The 18,057-nt window shown below is 32.6% G+C and overlaps 1 protein-coding gene across 1 annotated transcript; it reads left to right on the forward strand.

Annotated features, from left to right (window-relative positions):
• Positions 1 to 7,224: 7,224 nt before the first annotated feature.
• On the forward strand, positions 7,225 to 17,695 carry LOC145620561 (protein disulfide isomerase-like 1-6). The gene is made up of 12 exons (XM_081675255.1): positions 7,225 to 7,851; positions 7,949 to 8,078; positions 10,351 to 10,516; positions 10,882 to 11,000; positions 12,039 to 12,119; positions 12,198 to 12,287; positions 12,409 to 12,480; positions 12,569 to 12,637; positions 13,201 to 13,281; positions 13,768 to 13,902; positions 17,120 to 17,173; positions 17,258 to 17,695. The coding sequence occupies exons 1-12, from the start codon at positions 7,322 to 7,324 to the stop codon at positions 17,351 to 17,353; spliced, it is 1,623 nt and encodes a 540-aa protein (XP_081531381.1). The 5' UTR covers positions 7,225 to 7,321; the 3' UTR covers positions 17,354 to 17,695.
• The last annotated feature ends 362 nt before the right edge of the window (positions 17,696 to 18,057 follow it).

The raw sequence follows: 18,057 nt of genomic DNA on the forward strand, positions 1-18,057 counted from the left end.
CTAGATTAGATGTGTGTGTGTGTGTGTGTGTGTGTGAGAGAGAGAGAGAGAGATAGAGATGGGAAGGTAGTGTGAAACTAGATTAGTTGAGGGAGAGAGAGAGAGAAAGAGAGAGCAAGAGAGATGGGAATGTAATGTGAAACTAGGTTAGATGAGCAAGAGAGATGGGAATGTAGTGTGAAACTAGGTTTGATGAGCAAGAGAGAGAGGGAGGGGGAGAGAGAGAGAAACTAGATTAGTTGAGGGAGAGAGAAAGAGAGAGCAAGAGAGAGAGGGAGGGGGGGAGAGAAACTAGATTAGTTGAGGGAGAGAGAAAGAGAGAGCAAGAGAGAGAGGGAGGGGGGAGAGAGAGAAACTAGATTAGTTGAGGGAGAGAGAAAGAGAGCAAGAGAGATGGGAATGTAGTGTGAAACTAGATTAGATGAGCAAGAGAGAGAGGGGGAGAGAGAGGGTGGAAGGAAATGGAGTGAAAAATTTTTAACAAAAGGTTGGAGTTAGAATTAGAAGTAAAAGAAGGAAATGTAAATGAGTAGAATCTAAATGATGCCTGTCGCACCTTGATGATAATTATGTTATATCGCCTTCCATAAGCCGAGTCCTCTTCTTGCTCTTTGGTCTTTTTTGCTGTACATAAAAGGATAGATTTGATATGTGTTTATAATAGGTGTTTTACTGTGGAAGATGGATATCATGTATATTCTTGTTGGCTTTCTTGTTATGCTGAAATCATCAATTAGATATTTGATAATTCTTCGGTGATCTTAGGAAAGCATAGGTGTAAATGGCTGTTATACAATCATATGTAACTGTATTCTGTTTAGGGGTATTATGTATGTTAGACTTAGACATTCATTAGTCAATGTTGTATGAGTGTACTGTGGGAAGTTAATTGTGTTGTATGCTTGCTTGGCTTATACTTGGAATTCATACGAATGTTTTATCATGTGTCCTTGTAAGTCTTGTTAATATGTCGTGTAGTAGAGGGGTGTGTAGAATAATGAATAAGCTTTGTATCATTTTTAAAGGTTGAACCATGGGTGCTTGCTTGTCTATACCCTTAAATGTGGCTCTAATTAGATAATTTAATGTACACTTTGTAGGAATTGTTTGATGAACATCTGAGTATTGTATAATTTTCGTATTTGGTAATTAATTTATTTTATGAATAGTGTAGATTATTGCAGGTGTTGAAAATGTCTCATTTTGGGTAAAATTTTGCTTACCTATTCTACATTTTTTGCCCCCCCAGGAATAATTGGATATTTTCTTACCCATGGATTTGTGTAAATCACCTACTAATATTATAGTATGAGTAGTTGAGTACTCTTCTATCTTGTGATTTTGAGAGGCGACTCAAAATTTCCATCCTAATTGGATGACTGTTTTGTATGAGGATTTTTGGCGATGTCTATTTGGTTTATCAATGCTATATATAGAACAGTTGAGAAAAATGTGTATCCTATTGCTTTCAGTTATTTATACTACTATTTATTTGCTACTTAGAAAAGGTACTTAACCTGTTTAATTGTCATTCACGAATGTATTGAACATTTGAACCATCCCATAATATCAGTTATCATTTTGTCATGTATATGCATTGTAGTATTGCACTGTGTATGGCTGAATACAATCAATGTCACTCTTGATAAATGAATTTTGTTCTTACCTTTCACTATTACATGCAGATCTGATATCTTGTTTGAGTCTTAATGCTTGATACTCTTAAAAAATCTTGAAAAAATTAAGAGGAAAATGGTCCATAATTATTCTACTGAAAACTGGACACGTTTTATTTATTTTTTTATTTATTTTTTTATTTTATTTTTTTTATTGTTATTTATTATGATGATTTATTTCAAAATTCCCTTTGCAATTTATATGAATACCAATCTATCAAACTTTAATACTTATAGTTTCATTTAACTAGATATATTCATATTATGCTTTGAAAGTTCCTTTTGTATTTTCTCCACGCTTTTGCTAATTACAAAACACCTTTTTTTTCTTCACAATACCAATATTTTCGAACAATAACTATAGCAACTACTATTACTCATTTGCTTACAATACAAATTATCAATACTTGGTTCTACTTAATTGGGCTACCACGCGCATAAAGAATTTAACATCAATTTTCAAAACTAAACCCATAAGCCAACCTACAAATAAATCGAATTAGTAATACATCAATTATAAATTAAAATTAATAACAATAGTCCATTCGTGTTTATTGGGCTATCGCGCGCGATGGCTCAACTAGTATGACTAAAATTCTCAAAACTTATCTTATTGAGAGAATAAAACACAATAATATTAACCAAGGTTACATGGACACTTCAACCAACTGTCGTGTCCATGTCAGACACCGACACTAGTGGGACACGCGACAATACGTCTCGGGCTGTAGCCTATTATAATATGAGTTGTTTAACTTATTTTTATAAGAAAATTTAAGTAAAGTACCATAAATAATGTGATTGTTAAATAATATGATGAGTGCCTTCATATATAGTTTATTGTTAATATGATAAAGTGATCTAATGAGAGGACGGAATGATAAATATGTAGTCAAATTCTTTTGAAAAGTAAATTATACGGAGTATGAATTTTAACATCCCGTACATGTGTCCCTTATTTTGATACAAGCGTTTTCCCGTATCCGTTCCGTACCTGTATCCGTGTCATCAATACTTGTTCTTGTGCAACCTAGATATTAACATGCTATATTATACAAAGTATTAGAGAATTCTCCTCCAATAAGATTTTATCATCAACTAAATAATTATATGCTCGGTTTATGCCAACCTTTTTTCAATTAAGTTTTGAAAAAATAATTTCATAAAAATGTTAATAATAAGTTCAAACAAGTTTATAAAAAAATTGTTTGAATGTGCTAAGTTCATTTGATTTTCACTCATAAGAGCTTATATATATGAAACTCGACAATCACTTGTATTTCTAACTTTAAACTTATTAATTATCATACACATACACCCGATAATTTGATTAAGAAAATTGAAAGTCATGTAAATATATCAAATATGGGTGCATCTGTTGTTGGTGAACTTATTAGACTGTACTATTATCCAAAGGTCTTAGGCAGGCTTTTATTAAGTTAACATTGAATCTTCTATTGTAATAACCGTTTATATCATTATTGTCCATGTATCGGCTTCCAATCAATTCTCGGATCTTTTATTAAAATGACTAGTTTGACATAAGTATTTACCAAAACGGCTAATTATGAAATTTAATTCCCAAACTAGCTAATTTATTAACTTGGAAGGGATTTATCTATTTCTTATTTCCTTTGAACCGGTCTGGGTCACTTTCTTTTTTAATTTTTTAATTTTTATTTTTTAATTTTGTTTTTTTGGTTTTATTTTTATTTCCTTAAAGATTTTTTTAAGTTGGAAAATTTAAGCAATATACAAAACTACGAAGAATGTAAACAGTTGCAGAGTTGCAAACCCTAATTTTGATTAAAAAAAAAAAAGCCCTAATTTTCATCTCGATCATATCAATCACAAAAATTTGGAATTTCAAGTAGTATAGTTTTATGAAGACTACCAGGGCCGTCTATTAGGGGGAGCACAATGAGCGACGGCTCAGGGCCCCCCTATTAGTGGGGCCCTTCATTGTAATTTTTTATTTATGTTTTTTTTTACAAAATAAAATGAATTTTTAAATACTAGAAATATATGAGACATATTTGGTTTATTTATTATCACTAATTATACCCATAAGTCCATAACTATGCTAATACTTTTTACCAATATATAAAAAACGTATGTTGTCTTGTAAAATATTTTTGGATTAACTTATATATTTTCATTATATTTACATTTTATACTTCTTAATAATATTAATAGTTAAATTTGTGCATTGACATATGTGTTAGTGTTGCGATTATTATGAAATAGAAGGATTATATTATTGCCCTCTTCTCTCTCTCGTTTCAAATTTTGTGATGCCATCAAAATTTTAATTAATACGCGATGGTAAAAAAATAATAATTAAATAATTCAAATTATTAATCCAATAATCAGGGTAAAATGTTTTGTTGCTAAATTACGTATAAATTACATTTTGTAGTTTAGGGTCAGGGGCCCCTATTTAAATTTTTGCTCAGGGCCCCAAAAATGTCTAAGACGACACTGAAGACTACCGCAAATTTATACGACGGTAAGGGATTTTATAGTATTGTTCATCTTTTTCATGTCTATTTATTGTATACTCTTTGTTAATGTCGGCTAGTATGAATAATTTTTTTGTTTAATGTGTATGATAAATCAAACTTACATTATTTATTTATATCTTTATGTGTTAAAAAAAATTGTTGTATATTTTTTTTTTATTGATTGGAAGTTTGGATCACTTTTTTGAGTGGTTGTTTATGTTGTGTAACTTTTTTAAAAATTGAGAATATATTGCTGCATAGTATATACTAAGTTAAATCCCGTGCAATGCACGGTTGTTAAATATTTTTGACAATTTTATTACTCCGTATAAATTTTTTAATATAATGACTTGAGTATTAAAAAATATAGAGTATATTAAAAATAAAAGCTTGCAAGAGAAAATATTTAAAAAACATGTAATAGTTATAAACTTATAATGGATAGTTTAAATTTTTAGGAAAAGATTTATATTTTATGTAAAACAAATTATGTCATAATTTAGATATAATTTTATTTTTCTTAAGTAACAATAATTTTTTTAGAAGGTACTTTTGGCGGGAAATTTTTTAATAATACATTGACAAGTGTGTCTTTAGATTCGCTTTTAGTAGTATGTAATTGATTATGTTGATTGTTATTGTGCAAATTAATGAAATATTTTAAACATGGAATTAGAATTTAAATAAAACCAAAATTAAAAAAAAAAAAAAACTAATGCTTTTTAAATAAAACAAAAAAAAACATAAAGTGAACCGAACCGGTTCAAAGGAATATAAAAAATAAATAATATCCTTTCAAATCAATAAACTTAGCTAGTTTGGGAATTATATTTTATAATTAGCCATTTTGGTAAGTACTTTTGTCAAATTAGCCATTTTGGTAAAAGATCCTCAATTCTCATATAAATATTTTCCGCCAAAATTGTTAGTGACATTTTTCTTTTTTTTTTGCTTTCAAGAGAAACTCAAAAAAGGTAGATGAATTGTACATTTTCAACTTTTTATAAAAGATTTTATATTTAAATTACGATTAAATTGACTAGTTAAACAATTTCCCACGTAATAAATAAAAATAAAAATTGATTGTTAGTCACTTCAAATTAGTCTCGCCTTTTCCCTAACAACTCATTTGTCCTCCTACATTGTTAAAACTGATTGTACGAGTTTGAGTCTTCATCTCTTTATTAATTCTTTAATAACTTTATATAAATGAAGGAAAAATTACTAAAGCTATAGCTAACATACATCTTATAACTATGTTTTAAATGTGTGAAACTCTATATGGTGGCCCCAAAGATTTGAAAATTCTACATTGAAGACAAACTTTTTTTGAGTTCTATTGTGTGGCCCTATGGTTTTAGATAATTAAGTATAGTGCCACTTTTTTTTTTTTTTTTTTTTTTTTTTTTTTAGGGCTAACCTTTATTAAATATGTGGTTAACCATGGTTTTTTTTTATTAAGTAAATTACTAACTAATCCCTCATCTTCGTTCAATCCCCACCACCCTTCCTAGCCACCACCCCTCCCTTTGCAATTCCCCTCTCCCCTGCCCAGAGGCCGACGCCCAGCCTCCTCTCCCACGCCGGCACTCAACCTTCTCCTTGCCGGTGACGACCCTACCCCCCTCATTTCCCTAGCAGCCCGACACCCCCACTATCCTTTCCCCCCACCTCCACCACGACGCCTCTCTTTCCTCTCCTTCTCTTTCTTCTTCTCTCTTCTTCACCGTACGCGTCTCCCTCGTTCCACCCCTGGCCTTCTTTGCTTTACTCTTCTCTCTCCTCCGTCGTTGATTAAATAATCATCTTCGCCAATTCAATTATCACCGTGAGAAACATTTATCTCTTTATCAATTTGGGCTAGGGTTAGGGTTTCAAGGATGGTGGACTGGTGGTTGGGTTTCGAACAATGTTTCTGAGTTTTTGAGTCGTGGGGTTTTGAAAGGTGGCTAGGGCGTCGGTGTTGGCTGGTATGAAGAGGGGGGTACTAGTTGACGTTAGGGTTTCAAGTGTGCAGGGAGTGGCAGCCGGACTTTTCCGGCAACTTTTAGTGGTTTTCGATTGGTGGGGGCTGAGGTTACGGTGGTTAGGGAAGGGGAAGGGAGGGTGTTCGAGGTGGCGTCGGTGTCGAGGGAGGGGGTCTGACTGCGCCGACCGACACCAGGGGAGGGGGGTCTGACGTGGGCAGTGGTTCGGCAGGTGCTAGCTGCTGGTTGGTGGTTTTCTTTAATTAATGATGGTTAATCAAAGATTAAAAAAGTTAGCCAAAAAATAAAAAATTGGGCACTATGCTTAAGTTTTCAAAACGCCACTTAAAAGAGTTGGAAAAAAGTTCGTCTTTAACGTAGAAAATTTAAATCCTTGAGGCCACCAATTAGAATTTCCCTTTAAATTTTAGTTGCTTTATAAAGTACATAGTATAACATGTAAAATAGAATATAAAATCATGTTTTTCATTTTTATTAGCACAAATTGTCCAATAAGATTAATCGTAATTTGTTATGTTTAACTTAAAATATTTATATTACAAACAAATTAAATGAGCAAAATTCTTAATGCTGTAAACAAACCTTGCAATGGACTAACCTAGTTGCCTTTTGAAATCCTAATAGAATTTCTATCACATCATACCTCAATAAACTCATCCATTTATTTGAACTTGTCCTATTTGACTTGATTAACCATGAAATTTACCTTTTATTGCCCCTTAAATTGGACTTGATATGTTATGATTAAATCATAGATCTGAAAAGCTAAAAATAGGAAGTATAAAATATAGTCAAAGTCGATAAAATATATAAATCGATTATAAAATTCGATCATCAATTTATGCTTTTGGTTAAATTAGTCAACTAATATGATATTAAGAGATAACATGACATAAAATTCACAAATTCAATTGAACTATTTTGTGCTAATTTGAGGAGGTCAATATGTCATCGAGTATTCGAGTATTTTTTGTAGGAAAAAAAAAAAAGTCAATCCCTTATTCTAGTCAAAATTATGCCTCTCTTTCCCAATCAATCTCCATCGTTCCCATTTCCAGTCCGCGATCAACGCAAATCATTCCGCCATTAATTTCTGCATCTCACTCACACTCACTCCATTTCTCACACCCATTTTCTCTCTCCTAAATCCGCCATGTCCAAACCCCTCCATTTCTCTCTCCTTCTTCTCCTCCTCCTCTTAACCCCCCTTCTCTCTTCTTCCTCCGCCGACAACCCCACCTCTGCCGCCGCCGACGACAACCCCACCTCTTCCGCCGCCGACGACGGCGATGACACATCGGAGTTCGAAGAACTTCTAGCACTTGACGAACAAGATGAAATCGACCATGGTTCATCATCACCATCATCAGAAGCTAGAGTATTGAGCAAAGCTCAGAGAATTGTGGTGGAATTGAATAATGATAATACCCAGAAGATTATTGACCAAAATGAGTTTGTTCTTCTTCTGGGTTATACCCCTTGGTGCCCTAGAAGTGCTGAATTGATGCCCCAATTTGCTGAATCTGCTAATTTTTTGAATGATTTGGGTTCCCCCCTTTTAATGGCTAAGCTTGATGCTGAAAGGTACCCTAAAACGGCGTCGTCTTTGGGTATTAAGGGTTACCCTACTCTGCTTCTTTTCACCAATGGCACTTCTCAGCAGTATACTGGTGGATTTTCTGCGTAAGATTTTAATTTTAATTTTTTGTTGAAGTTGAATTTTAAGGGTATTTTTAATTTGGATTTTTTCTGAAAATTTTGAGATGGGGTTTTTGATTAGGGAGGAAATACTGATTTGGGCAAGGAAGAAGACGGGCGAGCCTGTTGTTAGATTGAATTCAGTTGCTGAAGCTGAGGCATTTGCTAAGAAGTACAGTATGTATGTTGTTGGGCTGTTTGAGAATTTTGAGGTATTTTCTGTTCTGTAAACTTTTCCAATTACGTAGTTTTAGTCTTGATTCGGAGAATTTTGATGTATTATCATCAGCATTGGCGAATCTGTGTTATCTGTAATATGTTTTTCCGAGTTTGTATGCGTTGGTGTTGTTCATTTTGTGCTTACTGCAGTTGATTGACAAGGAAGTCGGTAACTTTTGTTTCAATGGTGTAATGTGGTGCGAGACTGCGAGTTAGTAGTGTGATCTGCTGTATTATACTCCATAGTAGATATGATTGGATGATTGATATGTTCTGATAAATAAGGAGTATTATATAGTGAATAGGATTGATAATTCAGAATTATGGCCTTGCATTGGATCGTTCTAGCGATGTTATTGTTTTTGGACATGTTTCTATGACAAAGTTACCTACTTTTGTTTTTAATGGATTGTGTTAGATTTTTGTTCTGTTTATGTTGTATTCGTTCCTCCCCCGAAATGCTTGGAATAAGAGTATTTTACTGATCTTAAAACCTTTAGAATCTATTAAGTAACAATGTCTGTTCCTTTTTCTTATTGTTATTGAATGCATAGGCATTTTTGTGGAGCTCCACACTTCCACTTGGGAACATAAAACATACAAGAGACCCACATTGACTACTGCCACATCAGCGCTACATCTCTTAGATGTTTTGACGAGTCAATGAGTGCTATTCATTAGACCATTACAATGACAAATGAAAGAAGCATAATATCTTAATACAGACTTAGAGTTAGCTCCAATTCTCAACGTGTTCAGCACCTTAAGCTAAGAGTGTGGGTGTCCAATTTTCATGTGTTAAATATCGCAACTTTTGATTCCAGTTACTTTGTCAAGGATCGTTACTAAATGCTTGGATACAAGTTCTTTATGAAACCAATATGTTGTGAAGTCCAACTTGGAATAAGTTTCGGAAGTGCCTAGGTCTGGTTAATTTCCCTTTTACAGTTCAGTTGTAATTTGGAATTAGGATGATGATGAATATCCTAGTTTTAGAAGATCTAGTTAGATGATCTAGGTGAATACTTAGTTTCATTAATCTAGTGACTCTTGGTTTAGGTGTGTGGAGTCTTTCAAATAAGCGCTCATAGACTCATTGTTATATGCGTGCAAATTGGTGTGAGCTTAAAAAGCTGAATACTCATATTTATGTAAGCGTACTCAAGGTTGGAACTACCACTTGTATGGATGTTGTTGGAGTCATGAAGTCAAGTATGTCCATAAGATCTAGACTACATTGGAGAGTGTTAAACTGTTAATGACGGAAGTCACAGTGTGGTATGGTTCAAATCATGGCACATGGGTTGAGTCCTCGAGATATGTTCAGGACTTCTTAGTGTGGTTGGATGGGAGATCTGTTGAACATAGAATTATGTTTTCCATAAGGCCCTTAATATTAGATTGATCTCATATTTTATGTTAACACCTAATCTTCAAACACATGAATTATCTGCTTTAATGATTTAGAAAACACACAAGGTCGACAATGTGATATACACAGATCTTGACTTTGGAAAGTCGCATATAAAGAATTTACCACTTGTTTGATCATCTACAATGAAGTTTTTGTTTTCCCTTTTGTTCTTTTACCTATGAACTTGGATGATATAAAATTGCACCTGATTTTCCCAATGCAGCCATTTGATCTATGATTTATCGTTAATGTATGTCAAGTAGTTGCTATACTAAAAATTCTGTTGTTTAACGCTTTATTCCTTGATCATCTTTATTAAGGTGATTAAATTTAGATCTTTCTGGGTTAGTTTGATGAGTCTTTGATCTTTTGGTTTGATTGATCTTCGGCCGTAAAATAAGGGTATGTACAATTATGCTTCTTAATTACATGCCGAGGTCAAAAGGCAAGTTGTCTTGAGTTAAAATTAATTATGTTTGTTCAATGTTTGCTTTGTGGCATGCGATTAATTTCGCTTTAGGGAAAGGTCTATCGCAAATTTGCAATGACTATAAATCCAAGCATAGCTCTATGGCTGCTGCATTCTTGTGAAGGGTTTTGCAAGGACCTGTTTGCATTAGGGGTTTTATACTTTTTTGTATACTTTAGTTGTTTTCACAAACTTGAGAAGTGGAGAAGAGATCCTGGTTCAAAGTTTTAACTACTCAATCTTTCTGTTATGCATGTCATATTGAAAATTTTTGAATTAAATTTTTGTGAACTTTATTTTATTTCTGCTTCCGCTCTAGTCCTCTACACAAATCCTCTTGCAGCTGTTAATTTATCTGTGTGAAATAATTTACAATTTACAGGGCCCTCAGTATGAAGAATATATCAAAGCCGCAATTTCGGACAATGAAATTCAGTTTGTTGAAACTAAATTTGATGAGGTTGCAAAATATCTTTTCCCTGATACCAAGATCACAAAACCTTTTATCGGTCTAGTCAAGAGTGAACCAGAAAGATATACTAGATTTGGTATGTACTGCCTTTTGTCATTGATGTTTTATCTTAACATATCTGTCTATATCTGAATACATGCATATTTCGTTCATTCGGGGAAAAAAAAAGGTGTAAAAAGTTGATTAGTATAATTTTTGGTATTAGGTTTAGGGGAAAATTATTAATAGTCAAAATTAGAATTGCATACTTAATTAATCTAATATATAATTTTAGAGTCGATTAATAAGGAGCCTCCAAAACCCCAACCTAGCTTATTTTATTTGATCTTGATCATTTTTAGGCAATTGCTTGCAAAAGGCTTGTCCAGTCTCTTTTTTCTTTTACCTTTTTCTTTAGTACTACTATCATTCTGTTGTATGTAATAATGTTTGCCTCTGCAGAAGAGCCCCTAGAGATGGACAATATATTGCAGTTTTTGGAACACAACAAGTTTCCATTAATTACAACTCTAACTGAGTTGAATTCTGTTAAAGTCTACTCAAGCAAAATTAAATACCAGGTTTCTTGTTACACTTTTATTTTATGTTTACCATGCTTGTCATGTTGCATCTTTTCAATTTCATATGTTTGCATCCTGAAATTTCAACTGTTATCCATTGTTCTCAGAGTTATGAAAATCATGTATACAGTTACAACAGTGTGATCACTATGATTTTTTATTTTTATTTATTTATTGACTTATATGTTAGGTTTCTTTAAGCCCTTTTCAAAGGCAGAAATATATAGTTTAGAATTACTCATCTTCCTATTCCTTCTATTCTTGAATCAACTTATTGGAAGAAATAGAAACTCGAGAAGGATTGCTACAACCTAGTTCACTTCCTGAGTCCGTTTTCATCCATGTGCAAATTTTCAAGCATGACCCCTATTAAGGAGTTAATTATAGTTTAGATTTACTCATCTTCCTATTCCTTCTATTCTTGAATCAACTTATTGGAAGAAATAGAAACTCGAGAAGGATTGCTACAACCTAGTTCACTTCCTGAGTCCTTTTTCATCCATGTGCAAATTTTCAAGCATGACCCCTATTAAGGAGTTAATTGTAGTTTTGAATTACTCATCTTCCTATTCCTTCTATTCTTGAATCAACTTATTAGAAGAAATAGAAACTCGAGAAGGATTGCTACAACCTAGTTCACTTCCTGAGTCCTTTTCCATCTATGTGCAAATTTTTCAAGCATGACCCCTATAAGGAGTTAATTGTAGTTTGATTCTTGCTGGAAACATGTTCAGTTCAGGAAGGGATTTTAGTTTTTCATCAACTAAAGGAAAAACGAGTACATGAATCTAACTTATATCTGATGCGCTGAGGTGCCAAGCTGTGACAAGCTAGAAGCTAAATTCAAATGCTTCCCTACCTTTTAAAAAGTATGAGTAACTCTAAGATTGCCCAAATTCTGCTTAGCTTCATTTTTTCCAGTTGGTTTCCTGAATTCAGACATTTGTATCTTGTTAATTTGGTGTTATCGAACTCTGCACATTAATTATCAAACCATATATCAAGCAAGTCTCTAATGCCTATAAAAATGAATTGTAGGTTTACGTGTTTGCAGAGTCTGATGAGTTTAAGTCCCTTCTGGTGCATCTTCAAGAAGTTGCCAAGAAATTTAAGTCAAAGGTAACATTTCATTTTCTCTGCCATCTTTAACCTCTTATTTTAAACAATTATTTAATTTGTTGGACTTCATTAATGCAGATAATGTTCATATATGTGGACATTACTGAGGAGAACCTAGCAAAACCTTTCCTGACTCTGCTTGGACTAGAAGATTCTCAGAAGACTGTTGTAAGTTTTTTGTTGTTTGTTCGTTGTGACTTATACTCAAGTTAGATACGTATTGCCTTGTCTATTGTTTACCTGATTATGTCATTCTTACTCGATCATAACTGTCCTTTGTTACTGATAGGTTGCTGCTTTTGATAGCAAGATTAGCACAAAGTATCTGTTGGAATCAGAACCTACTCCGAGCAAACTAGAAGTAAGTATAATCTTTATTTGCTATAAGTATCTACTCCCCAGACAGTTTGTGTAGATTGGCATATAATTTCTTTTCTGGCATGATGTAGGAGTTCTGCTCTGGACTATTGGATGGGACTGTTCCAATGTATTATAAGTCACAGCCTATACCTGATAATGTGAGTTTTTTCACATCCTTTTTATCTTGGTTATTTCAGCTCTTTACATTTTGTGATACTCTGACTATTAAGGATGATCAAATCTAGCAGGATGGTGAATCTAAATCTTTTATGATGTATAATTAATTTACCCGGCTAGAGGTTGTTCGAGAAGGACAACTTGTTTTATTATGCTACATGAATTACTTCATTTGAGAACACTCTCTTTTATATATTTAAGAAGAAAAGGATCTTAATTGTTTGTCTGCAGTATTGCACTATTATTAGGTTAAATATTGCAACATTCAACTGAAGTCGATACTTGGATAGTTGCAATTTTCTCGGTGATCCCCCTATTTTTAAAAACATCAGTTATGGTGGTATATTTTGTATCTAACTTATGTACTTCAAATGTTGTTAGCAAAACCTGTTTTAAATAAGTTGCATCAATAGATCTTATTATAATGAATGTTTTCTAGAGATGCTTGAATGGTAAGTCTTTCTTGTAGAAACCCCTAATAATTCATAGGAAAACAACTTATCTATTGGCTGCTTTGTTTACAAGTTGTGTTTAATAATTACAGGAAAATGCTAGCGTCCACGTTGTAGTGGGAAAGACATTTGATGACCTGGTTTTGAGTAGTTCCAAGAATATTTTTCTTGAGGTTAGTGCTCATACCATCTGCGCCCCTGCGATTTTATGTCCTTCCTTTTGTTTCTTCTCTTTACCCTCTCATTTCACTTTATGCATTTAGTGTTGTGCGTCACATGGAGATTTTTAAAATTTTGATGTTTTCTGTAGCATAAAATAACATGTTTACAACCTTCCAAAATAAAAAAAAATAAAAAAAAACAAAAAACAAAAAAAAAACACATGTTTACAACCTAAGAGTTGTACAGTAGAATTCTATAGGATTTCTTTTCAGTTTTCCTTTGGCATCTGTGTTTTCTTCTCACTGTCTATCATCCAATTTCGAATTTTTCTATTATTTCCCCTTCTCTGTTTTGAATATCTTTTGAATAAGATAACAAATGTAGATAAAGATAAATCTGTGAAAGATAGTCTTCACAATATTTTGGTTCTGCTCACATGATTTTTTTTTAAAAAATAATTTAATTCATTTGTTTTGATTTTCTTTTAAACCATTAAGGTCTACACACCATGGTGCATGACTTGTGATGCTGCAAGCAAGCAAGTAGAGAAGTTGGCGAAACATTTCAAAGGATTGAAAAATCTGTTATTTGCAAAGATAGATGCTTCTGTAAATGAGCATCCAAAACTTCAGGTCAGTAGCATGAATTTAAGGAATATGCTAATGTTCTGTACATGTCTGCATGATAATGGAGAAGATATATACCTCATTTTCCTGCTACAGACATATTTGAGTTCCTTTGGCATTAGCGTAAGTGCATTTTGAGACAATAATCTTTGTGTGGGAGTTTAATGAAACAAAGATTTGAAATTGATTTCCAGAAAACAGTAACAAGTTAAATTCTCAATACCGCAGCTTATAAAAAAATGAAAAAAAAGGAAAACATTGTGACCAAGGGATAACAGAATAGTGAAAATAACCATTTGGCACCTTTATTATCTCTCTCTCTCTCTCTAATTTTTTTGTTTGTTTTTGTCTTTGTTATTGAGGGTTTTAATGCAATAGCTTCTATTGGCCTATCATGATAGAATTTGAGTTACAATAATCCAGTATGATTTTGAAGCATTTTCTTGTATGTATCATATGACTTATGTGTGTTACCGACATCTTGTATTCTAAGAAGTATCTATGCTTGTTCCCATAGCTATCACTTACTATTCTGTCTCATATAGGAAGTACTTATGGTTGTTCTCATAGCTAGCACTCACTATTTTGTCTCATAAGAATGGTAGTTAAAAGTTGTTAACCTAATTGAATGTGTTAATATTGCTGTGCACAGTTCATTGCTTTAGCTAGCTTTATATGAGAACTCACCTTGCCAAACATTTGGCTTGATTTTTCCTTTCTTTATTCTTATTTCTGGTTGAGGGTGCCAAACAATTGTCAAGTACTAATAAATCTGCTTCCTCTTTCAAATTAATAAATAAATAAGCTTCCTATTTTAGCAAGCTTCTTACCTGAAATATCCTGCTAATTACTCTCTCCCTTTTAAATCAATGGTAACACTTCAGTGGAAACTTGTAACTTTGTAAGAAAACAATAGTAAAAAAAATAAAATAAGTAGTGGACCTAAAAGAGCTATGATATGTATAGAATGAGCAAGGAAATGACTAAAAAAAGGTATGGGACACTTGTCTCAAAATGGAAAAAGGTAAAGTGTAAAAGTGTAACCATTAATTTGAAATTGAGGGGATATCTATTATGTAGTGTTTAAATTAATTTTGTAAGAATGTAGTAGCTGTTTTGGATTCATTATCTAGTTCAATAGCTTACTGACATCATCATGATTGATGTATAAGCTACCTTTTTGGTCAAGTTATTACTTAACTTTATGGAATATTATGGGTTTGTTCATCTGCTTAGCCTTTTTTGTGCTTATATATCTTTTTTGTTTTTATATTATATCTCATCCCTTTATTGTTCAATATATTTTGGCTTTTGAGGCATATCTATATATATAATGGGACTTTATTCCTTTAGTATTATGTGTATATTTAAATGATTGGACTGGGAAAGAGCTGAAGACTTTTTGCAAACATTGCTGCTATATTGTATGGATTTGAATCATTGAGCCACTTTTCATTCTCATTTGATAAAAGGTTAGATAGAGGAATTGTAATGAAATAGGTGGGCTTTTGCTCGGATAATGATCTGTGTCGATGTCCATACTAATGGCTTTCTGATAGTCTTTTCTTTTTCATAACCACTTATTATCACTTAGGGCATGCTGTGAATGGGAGTAGTATTTTTAAGGGTAATAGATAAATATTAAAGAGAATGAGAGTGGATGGAGATGGAGGTGATAGGATGAGGTAGTGACTGTATAAGGTGGAGAATGGGGGTATTATTATCCTGCTTTTGAGGGTTATAGCTACCCACCAACCCAATCCCTTTTAGGTTAATGTACTACGTCATCACTTTTTACCACCACCTTAACCCATCTTCATTCTCTTTATCTCGTCTTCATTACCCCAATGTCAAGCATGCCCTCAAAGATGTAAATGGTAATAAAAAACAATGATAAGAAACACATACTAAGCAAAGGAATATGTTGTTTCAAAAAACAAAAGCAAAGGAATATGACGATCCATGGCCATGGACATATAGAAGGATCTTTCATGTAAATATCAATAAAGACATGACCTTGCCTTTCCACTAGCAATCGGCTCATTCCATCATTTTCATTACCACTTATCAATGCTATAAGTGTGAGGGCAGTCTATTAATAAACATAAAGAAGTAGTTGGGCACTGGGTAGAAATAACTAATTAAGTACGTAATGATATTGAGGATTTGAGGCATTATAAGAGATGCTCCCTCTATCTCCCCTATTTTTTTCCTGTTTTTTTAAGGGTTTTCCGAATTGATCATTCTCTTCTAATTTTTAACTCATCTTTACCTAAAAATTACAAATTTGTTCTTATTTCGAAAAAATAGTGTCGACATTGAATAAATTATTCATCTATGCGGAACAATGTTTTATTCAAGGGACCATATTTTTATAAAAATTATTACTGATTGTTATGCAATGTTTCATTTTCCTTGATTCCCGTGAAAAATTCACATTTAAAAAAAAAATCCAATACTCATTATAGGACAAAGCGAATAATATTTAACATAGAAATACTTTCTAAATCTAATTAAATGCAATGTGATATTCCCTTTATCCCATATTGTTTAGCTTATTGTGGATTTTTCACGGGAATTAAGGAAAGTAGAACAATGCATGATTATTATTAATTTTAATCTTTATAAAATTTTTCCCATTGAAGAAAAAATTCCCTATACATAATAGTATAATACTGTTATCCATGAATAAAAAAAAAAATGTTCTCTGTGAAATTTTCTTTTTATTCTGGTCATAGTTTTTCGGAGAAAACTAGGACAGTTTTGTCATAAAAAGGTTATGAAGATACATTGTAGGAAATAAAGATAGTTTGAAAAAGAGATAATAGAAATAAGATCATTTTGGGCAACCTAAAAAAAGAGGGAAAACAATATAGGATGGAATTACCCTTATCTAGATCACCTTGTTTGGGATTGTTTCTACGACATCTGATCATTAATATTGAACCTTGCTAATAGTGAACCCTGTAAGATTCAAGTGAGTTATGTATGAAAGTGGTACATTATTGGTCTAATTTATTGAAGTTACAAATAAGTTAGCGAATCAAGTAAAACTGAATTTCTATCAATATTGCCAATATTTTATAGATTCATATTTACCATTTTATTTTTGTGATGAACTGATACTTAAATATGCATCAATAAGCACATTATGTCATATTGTAGGTTTGTACACTTGGATGGAAATAAACATTTTGGATTAATATGAAAAAATGTATTGCAGGTCACTGACTACCCAGCTCTCCTGTTTTATCCAGCAGCTGATAAATCTAATCCAGTAAACATCGAATACCTTCATCTTATTATTCCCATAATGTTTACCCAATTCTATTTTTGACTGATTTTCTATCTCTCAATACAGATCAAACTGCAGCCGAAATCCAGTTTGAAGGATTTGGGAGCATTTATCAAGAAAAATGTCAAAGCTGAAGATCATCCTGCTAACGACGAATTATAGAATACCTTACTTTCAGTTTCTCAGTTTCTTCAGACTGCCGGGAATTAGAAAACAAAATTTCAAAAACTGTAAAAGCAAGGAGGTTTAGAAACCGTGTATGTAGATTCAAGAATGAAATTAATGAAGATAGTTTTGTAACATAAACCACAGACATTTTAGACTGATTTCCAGTTTTGAGTATTCATAAAGAAAATAGATGGCATATTGAATTCATTCCATGTAAAATGGTCCATCACCCATTATTTAAGGGGTTGACAGATCAATAGCAATCTTTTGGCTCTTTTGTCCATACCAATACAGAGTATCTTGTTGGAAATCCAAATGAGTTCCTGTTTTATTTTACTAGATTTAATTAAGAGTGATGTATGATTTTTTTTTTTTTTTTTTTTTTTTCTATTTCATTTGCATATCTTTTGTTATTTCAATCTCTAAAATTCCGTTCTCCCAATTTTTCAGCATGGGAGTTGAACTCGGATTTTAAAAAGAGGATAGAAATAAAGAAGAATAAAGATAGGGACTCATGTAATGAGAGAGAAGAAAAAAAAATGTACAAATACTGAAATGTTGCAAATTGCAATATTTGTGAAACTTCTTAAAATAGTAAGTGTTGCAACATTAGGGGAATGGAGAAAGTAAATTTTACAGAGTAACCCTATAACACTGACGAAGTAACTCTTTTAACACTCACTAAGTAACCCCCTATA

The sequence above is a fragment of the Chenopodium album genome, chromosome 27, assembly GCF_948465745.1.
Source record: "Chenopodium album chromosome 27, dcCheAlbu1.1, whole genome shotgun sequence".
Taxonomy (NCBI): Eukaryota; Viridiplantae; Streptophyta; class Magnoliopsida; order Caryophyllales; family Amaranthaceae; genus Chenopodium; species Chenopodium album.

Bases quoted from the DNA above. Each gene is read 5' to 3' on its own strand.
- LOC145620561 (XM_081675255.1), top strand. From the start codon at position 7,322: ATGTCCAAACCCCTCCATTTCTCTCTCCTTCTTCTCCTCCTCCTCTTA. The intron at 8,079-10,350 runs GTATTTTCTGTT...TACAATTTACAG, and splicing joins GGCTGTTTGAGAATTTTGAG to GGCCCTCAGTATGAAGAATA. The intron at 17,174-17,257 runs GTAAACATCGAA...CTCTCAATACAG, and splicing joins CAGCTGATAAATCTAATCCA to ATCAAACTGCAGCCGAAATC.